General features: G+C 49.9%; 1 protein-coding gene across 1 annotated transcript in view; it reads right to left on the bottom strand.

Annotated features, from left to right (window-relative positions):
- MFN2 (mitofusin 2) overlaps positions 1 to 8,148 on the bottom strand; it is a 27,947-nt gene that overhangs the window by 9,992 nt on the left and 9,807 nt on the right. Inside the window, exons 4-11 of the mRNA XM_012807325.2 lie at positions 6,121 to 6,256; positions 5,296 to 5,458; positions 3,988 to 4,112; positions 3,224 to 3,332; positions 3,004 to 3,111; positions 1,412 to 1,565; positions 1,149 to 1,216; positions 886 to 1,007 (exon numbers count right to left, since the gene is read on the bottom strand). Of these exons, the coding sequence (XP_012662779.1) occupies positions 886 to 1,007; positions 1,149 to 1,216; positions 1,412 to 1,565; positions 3,004 to 3,111; positions 3,224 to 3,332; positions 3,988 to 4,112; positions 5,296 to 5,458; positions 6,121 to 6,256 (985 nt within the window). The remainder of the gene's footprint in view (positions 1 to 885; positions 1,008 to 1,148; positions 1,217 to 1,411; positions 1,566 to 3,003; positions 3,112 to 3,223; positions 3,333 to 3,987; positions 4,113 to 5,295; positions 5,459 to 6,120; positions 6,257 to 8,148) is intronic.

Raw genomic sequence — 8,148 nt, 5'->3', positions numbered from 1 at the left:
TTGTTTGGCGGGTCCGGGCTGGGGATTCGAACCCGCCACCTTAGGTGTACGTGGCTGGCGCCTTAGCCGGTTGAGCTATAGGCGCCGAGCCAAGAGGTACTTTTGAAATGGTTGACAGGATTATATAAATTCATGATCACAGCATCTCTAAGGAGAGGGTAGAGTGACACTGGGACAGGGATAAAGAATCAAAGGGCACTTAAATATATTTTCATTTAACATAAAGAAAACGTCACTTGTCAATTCTGTGTGGTAGAAGGAAGGTATTTTCACATTACTCTCTGTACTTTTCTATATTTTCAATTTCTCCCCCCAAAACACCATTTTATTTTCTTTTTCTTTCTTTTTTTTTTTTTTTTGAGACAGAGTCTTACTTCATCACCCTCGATAGAGTGCTCTGGCATCACAGTTCACAGCAACCTCCAACTCTTCAGCTTAGGTGATTCTCTTGCCTCAGCCTCCTGAGTAGCTGAGATTATAGGCACCCGCCACAACACCTGGCTATTTTTTGTTGCAGTGTGGCTGGTGCCAGGTTCGAACCCGCCACCCTCAGTATATGGGGCTGGCGCCCTATCTACTGAGCCACAGGCGCCGCCCCCAAACACCATTTTTAAAAACCATGTTCAGGCTCTGAAAATGGCTGCAGCTTATCAGGTGTGTACACTGTTGCCTCCAACACAGGGGACCACACTGCACAGCCCTGGTGGGGTGTTCAGGCACCTCCGCCCTCCTCCACAGGCTGTCTACATGGCACTCACATAGTCTGCCATCAGGAGCTCAGAGACTGAGCTCTGCCATCAAAGCATGTCCATCCTAACTGTCCAGGTGGTGGCCCACCCCTCTCCTCTCAGTAGCCCCCTGTGCCCAGCTCACTTGGGCTCTTACCGCTGCTCCTGAGCTGCTATGTGCAGAGAGTCCATGATGAGGCGGACGGCCTCCGCGATCTGCTTGGCCCGGACCGTGTGCTGCTCAAACTTGGTCTTCACTGCAGACTGGGAGATGCACTCCTGGAACAGACAGAGGCACCGAGGGAAGTGGGGGCCATCTGGGGCTCAGGGTCAAGGGCCAGCCTCTGGTTTCCACTGTCAGGGACAGACAAGGAGAGCTGGGCAGACACAAAACCTACAGACCAGAATCAAAGGACTCACCTCAAATCTCCTCTCGAAATTCTGAAACTCAAACATCCTCACTTGAAAGCCTTCTGCAAGAGCACCCCCTAGGAGGATTGCACTGCATTAGTCAGTAGAAGAAACGGTGAAATTCCCCCAAAACATCCCACAGGCTGAGAGCAGCGCCTCTTAACTGAAGGCTTCTCTCACCATCTCACTTTCAGAAGAGATTTTCTACTGACAGATTCGGCATGAGAACATGTCTCAATCAAGGAAAGGAGGTCATGTGTTTCCATAATTACCTCCTTCAGGCATGCCCTGGGCTTTCTGGATCCTGGCGTTGAGCACCTCCTTGGCAGATACAAAGAAGATGCGGTCCCCAGCCTGGGCCCGATCCACCACGCCCAGCTCGTCCACCAGGAAGCTGGTGCAACGCTCCATGTGCTGCCGCCGAACCTGGAGCCCAAATAGATGTGACCGGATTAGGTGCAGGCGGTTATGGTTAGGCCCCAACTGCCTCCTTTGTTAAAACAATAGGTGATAGATTCACAGGGCTCAATAGTCAAAAGATAGAAACATCTGGCTCAGTACAGTGGCTCACACCTGCAATCCTAGCATTCTGGGAGGCCAAGGTGGGCAGATCCCTTGAGCACCAGCCTGAGCAAGAGCAAGACCCCATCTCTACTAAAAATAGAAAAACTAGCTGGATATCATGCTGGGCATCTGTTAGGAGGGCTGCTTGAGCCCAGTTTGAGGTTGCTATGAGCTATGATACCATGGCACTCTACCCTGGGGCAACAGAATGAGACTCTGCCTCAAAAAAAAAAAAAAAATACAAACATACACAGGGAGACATCTCCCATTATCTCTGTTCTCTAGCCTCCACCACGCTTCCCAGACCAATGTCCCAATGTCATGGGGGTGTTCTGGGAAAAAGCCCACCGAACCTGTTTTATTCGTGTATACCAGCAGATATGTTTTAACATGCCCTACTGCCTCTTGTTAGAACCCACAGTGTTCACCTTGGTACCCCACAAGGAACCTGGGGGTCAAGAAACATAAGCCCGGGCACTGTGCCCTCACAAGCCAAGACCTTGTACTTGTTTATAAAATGCATGGGTGCCAGCAGAAAACCCTTCCAGCACTGACATCCTCAGGTTCTATTGCTAGAACTTGGCAATGGCCTCTTATAGACACCTACCACGCCTCAGGCACTTTGAACAGATTTCATCCCCTCAACAAGTCATTTATTACACCATCACACGGTGAAGAAACTGGACCCTTGACAGAAGGGTCAAGGAATTCCCCAAAGTCTCACCGCCCAGCACAGCCAGAATGTGGACTCTGGCCTGCTGACGGCATGTCTGTCGTCCACTATTGCCAATCTGTTACCCTCCCTCCCCTCCTTTTTTAATGTTGTCCAGGCTGAGACAACATTCCTGGGCTCAAGCCATCCTCCCAGCTCAGCCTCCAGAGTAGCTGGAATTACAGCAGGTGCCAACATGCCTGGTTTGTTGTGCTTTTTTCTTTCATTTCACACACATGAAGAGTTGTATTTTATCTTTCCAGCTCCTCTCCTGGATAGCTTCCTAAAGCCAAGCCTGTTCTGTATTAATTCTTTAAGCACTGGACTCACAGATGCTTAAATGTGGTAGGGGCGCTCTGCAGAGCTGGGGGAAGGCTGCTTGGGAGGGAATCCACCCAGGAATGTGAGTGGGAGAGGGGAGAGAAGTGTTTTTAGGGCCATTGAAAGACACCATAGAAGACCATCTGGGAATCTTTGGTGATAAAATCCACTGAGGGAAGTCACTTGATCTGGAAGTACACACAGCAGCTCCCCGTAGACAGCATTCATGCAGGGTGACATCCCCAACTGCCACACAGAGGTACTAACCTCCTCCATGTATTCGGGTTCCGAGGCAGATGCGTCCCAACGGTTGTTCAGGATGAAGATGTTTGGGCGGGAGAGGCGTTCGCTCACTTTGTGGAAGAATTGCTTTTCCTAGACAAAGGGCAGGACCTCAGGAGGGGGAGACACTTGCGAGCCAAGACCCCACTCACCACCTGCCCAGGATAGGAGCTGGGAGATAGGGAGAAAGCAGAGGAGGCATTACCGTCTGCATCAGGGTGGACTCCGAGTTGGCCACCAGCACAAACACATCAGCATCCAGGCAAAACTTGTCAATCCAGCTGTCCAGCTCTGTGGTGACATCAATACCAGGGCTAGGGGTGATGGGGAAAACCAACATCATCAGGTACAGAGCATGAGCCCTATTCTTCCCGCTGAGAACAGATCCAGGATTCATATGGCAGCCAGGCCAGGGAGGGGAGAAAAAAGAGGCCCGGCCCTCACTAGGGGAGTTCACTTTCCATTCCACATCCTTCCAGAGTGCCTGAAAATGTGATTTTTAAACACACACAACTATCACTTTTATAAAAGCCTAATGACTTATAATTTTGCTTTGGGAATATACAATTAAGGTGAGTTTTGTATTTAGGAGAGTCCAGGCAAACACCACAGTCCTATATTTCTTGGTAGTTACAACCTGTCCACAAAGCAGGGGCAATGTGTTCTCCTTCAAGAGGGAAGCACACTACCAATTCCAGCACAGCTCCTGCCTCAGTACACATGCCACCCTCAGGTGGAGGCCAAGAACTTCCACTCTCTTCCAGACCGTCCCTAGGCCCCTGCAAGGCACTGATGTCAACGGGCAGTATAGTAACCAACCCTAGGAGGACCGAGCTGGGCCCCTCTGAATGGCAGCAATGCTCAAGCAGAGCAAGGACAGTGCCCAGGGCGCGCTGGCCCAGGTTACTCAGAAACAGAAACTAGGTGGCACCCAGTTAGAACCTCCCAAGAGGGCACCTTCCCCCTTACCTGTCCATCAGCACGAGGTCATCCTTCAGAAGGGGGCACTTGGAGTTGGGCCACATGACACTCACCAGGCTGCCGGCATGCAGCTGCTCGTCCTGATGCAGGGCATGGGCCAGCTGGTTCACGGTCTGATGGCGATGGAGGGAAAGACGGATCAGGTCAATGAAAAGCCACTGGGCCAGGAAAGTTCCTGTGCCTTCTGCCCACAGCATAACAGCCTGGGAGACTACTGCCAGTCTGCTACCCCTCTCATTCCACATATACACAGTTAAGTTTCTTCACCCCTCTTTGAAGCTGGATATCATCCTAACACTGAGTTTGTTCTGCATCAATTAATTCTTTATTTTTCCTCATGAGCCAAAGTTTTATTTGTTCATTTCTTGCATTTGAAGTCCTCTTCGATGACATCCTTGGCCTGAGATTCTTTGCCATAGTCCTCAACTACTACACAACTCTTCTGTCAATTTTACAAAGGCCCACCCATTCCTCTAGTCTCTTATTTTCACAACTTTATTAGGTTGATTTGGTGTTCAGCACAAAGGGCCACTAGCTTGACTTACATGGGTTCACCAAAGTTGGATGCAAGCAAAGATGGGCTTGGTGCTAAATTCATCTAGGACTAAATGCTTTAACAATAAACTTCAGCAGAAAAAACCGTTAATTTAACTGAACAGTTTGCAAACTGGTAAATGCAACAAAACCATCCAATTAGCCTCCGGAAAATAGAAAACTGCTAACCCCACAACCTACAAGTTTCATCGATTAATTCCTTATAAGCCACACTGAGCATCTGGCCCCAAATAAGACTGCAGCTGCCTGAGAAAAATCAAAGTGTGTCAGTTCCTGGCTGATGTCAGGATCACAGAGCAAACGCAGGAATCCTTCTCTGGCAGTATCCCAGGGAAGAACAAGGCACATTCTTTTCTTTGATTAGTGGAGGGGGGCAAATGGCCTACTCAGAAGTACATGAGGAACCACAAACTCCTCATTCTTGCTGCTGTACATCAGTGAGCCCCTAAAAGTTCTCTTGCATCCTCAAAAAAACTTGTCTGGGGGCGGTGCCTGTGGCTCAAGGAGTAAGGCGCCGGCCCCATATACTGAGGGTGTTGGGTTCAAGCCCGGCCACGGCCAAAACTGCAAAAACAAACAAACTAACAACAAAAAAAAACTTGTCTGAAACAAGATTTCCCATTCCCATATTCTACCACAGGGAGGCTATGCCCTCTCCTTAGAGGTAGGGTGAACCCTGTCACAGTGGACAAGTTGCCCTGCCAGGGTGCCCAGGGCTGACAGCAAGGCCAGCACCCTCACCTTGACACTTCTCTTCTCCTCTGAGCCCTCAGTGAGGAGGAAGGCTTCATGGCCATCTGTCCCCTCCACCCGCAGGAAGCAATTGGTGGTGTGGCCGATCCCAGAGGGCAGAACTTTGTCCCAGAGCATGGCATTGATCACGGTGCTCTTCCCATTGCTCGTCCTACAAGGAAATAACAGCAGTCCATCAATATTAGTGGTTTTGGTTTTCCGAATGTAGTCACCAGCCTGAAAGGCCAAAGTTCTGTTCTCTGCATTGTCACCAGTGCCCAGAGGTAGCTGAGAAGCATACAATAGGTGCTCTGTGTTTACTAAAATATACAGACAGACGTCTCTGGGCCTGAGCCTGTGATGTGCCCCTGGTTCATTTCTTCAGGCCACACAGACACTCACCCTGCCCCTTATGTAATCCAGATGCAGCTCGGTGTCCGTAGCACAGTGGTTACAGCGCCAGCCATATACACTGAGGCTAGCAGGTTTGAAACCGGGCTGGGCCAGCTAAACAACGACAACTACAACCAAAAAATAGCCAGGCGTTGTGGTGGGCACCTGTAGTCCCAGCTACTTGGGAGGCTGAGGCAAGAGAATTGCTTAAGCCCAAGAGTTTGAGGTTGATATGAGCTGTGATGCCACCGCACTCTACCCAGGGCGACAGCTTGAGGCTCTATCTCAAAAAAATATATATAACTAAATAAATAAAAATAAAAAATAAAAAATAAAAATAAAAGTGAGGAACTCTGAAGCATGCAACAGCTCCCTGCCTTGGGGGCTCTGACTTCCTGCACAAAGCACTCCCCTCCGACCTGCCAGGAAGGACCAACTTACCGGCCAAAGAAAGCCACTTTCATGTGCCGCCGGGCCAGCACCTCGCTGATGCCCCTCACTTTGGACAGGTAACCTTTAACATCCAGAACCTGTTCCTCTGTTGTAACCGGGTCCAGTTCCGCATTCCTGTAGGTGTCTGGAGGTGGAGATGGAAAATGGGTCACCACAGGTCAAAGGAGCTTCGTGGTGGGGGGGCCAGACCACCAGCCTTGCTCACTGCAATCAGTCTCCTTCCCTGGCTCCCTGATGTTGGTGGGCTGAAGTTCCAGATCCCCTGTGGCTTCACAGTGTAACAGTTAGGAAAGTGGCTCCAGGCAAGATTGCCTGGGTTCTGATGCTGGTTCTCACCACTCCCTAGCTCTGTGAACTCAGGCAAAGGAACCTTTCTGGGTCTCAGCTTCCTCAGCCATAAAATGTAAGTAACAACAGTGTGTGCTTCACATGACCAAGTGAGGATCAAATGAGTCCCGACACAAAGTGCTAAGAATGAAGGCTGGTAGGAGATGAGTGCCTGAATGTTAACTGCCATTCTTTATTTGTGTATGTTTTCTTAACAAGTACAAAATTCTCACTACATGTCAGGTGCTGTTCTAGTCACTTTTTAAACAGTCTCTTATCTAATCCTTGTTGTTTACATGGCAGAGTTAGTAAATGGCAGGGCCAGGATTTGAACCACCTCAGGAGTCTGGGCTTCCGAATACACCACATCCTTTCATGGGGCCCCACCTGACCTGGAGCTGCTGGCCTCGGCAGCTTTGTCTCTTGCCACCTCCAGTCCCACACCACCTCACTATGGCCCCAAACTCACCAGCTTCCTTGCCCCTCTGGCTTGGCTCACTGCTGTCCAACCCCCCTCATCGCCCTCTGAAGAACGACGTACTACCTTGCAGTGGTCTGGCTCATTCCCACTTGGCCTTGGGTGTAGCTTAAACAGCACTGCACCCAGGAAGCCTTCCCTGACCACATCCCCCAACCTGAGTTAGGTCTCCCTCCCTCATCTGTGCACCCACAGCACTCTGTATGTCTCCCATCTTAGTATTTACCTAACATACAGTAACTCTCTGGCTCACCTGTGTCACCTACCCCATGAGGGCCACACTAGCTGATCTCAGCACTTAGCAGGTGCACAGATATCTGCCAAGTTAACAGAATGCTTTGACCACTGTGCTGCCTCTTCCCAGCACCCTGACAAGGCAGATGAGTAACAAAATATTACTGAACAAGCAACTGAGCAGGACTCCAGCCAAAATGTGTACCACATTGGGCTTTAGCTGGCTAGGGAGCAGGTGGGTATTTGGTCCCTCAGCACTCTCTTCAGAACTACCAAGTTGATGGGCCCCAGACCCAAAAACACGCCCAAAGCATCTGAAGCATGACAAGTGGCATGTCCAAGCCTGCCTGGTGCTGTGAAAGTGAATAAGTCAACAAGCCCCCACCCCCATGTCCACCAATCAGACCCATCAACATTCCTCCCTTATGACCTTTGGAATGTCCCTCAAAGAAAGATGGCTCTCAAGCAAGTGGCTACATTTAAAAGCAAAGGCAAAAGCCCAACAATTCCTATGACCTGCCCTGTAGAGAACAGTCCCAGCCCCATGCAGGAACCGTCCCCTCCCCAACTCAGAGCAATCCCAAACACAGCTGAGGGCTGCTCCAGCCCTTTCCTTTCTGTTTAACTGATAGCAAAGGCTTCATGTTTTCATGCAAAGAGAAATCAAAGTGTGCATCACACAAACACCTTCATTAAGCACGTGTCTGTCCACAGCATCATCTGCGTGACTGACTCAGAACATCACAGAGGATCCCTGCAAGCCTGGCACAGGGCCAGCACACCTTAGCTGCTGCTGGGTAAACAGGTAACAAACTGGGATCATTTCAACCACTACCCATACAACTTTAAAGTTCAGATATTTTGGCTCAGCGCCTGTGGCTCAAGTGGCTAAGCCACATACACCTAAGGTGGCGGGTTCGAATCCAGCCCGGGCCTGCCAAAACAACAATGACAGCTGCAACCAAAAAAAAAAAAAA

The sequence above is a fragment of the Otolemur garnettii genome, unplaced genomic scaffold (genome assembly GCF_000181295.1).
Source record: "Otolemur garnettii isolate 467f Iridium unplaced genomic scaffold, OtoGar3 scaffold00067, whole genome shotgun sequence".
Taxonomy (NCBI): Eukaryota; Metazoa; Chordata; class Mammalia; order Primates; family Galagidae; genus Otolemur; species Otolemur garnettii.
This window is presented reverse-complemented; position numbering and strand designations above follow the sequence as displayed.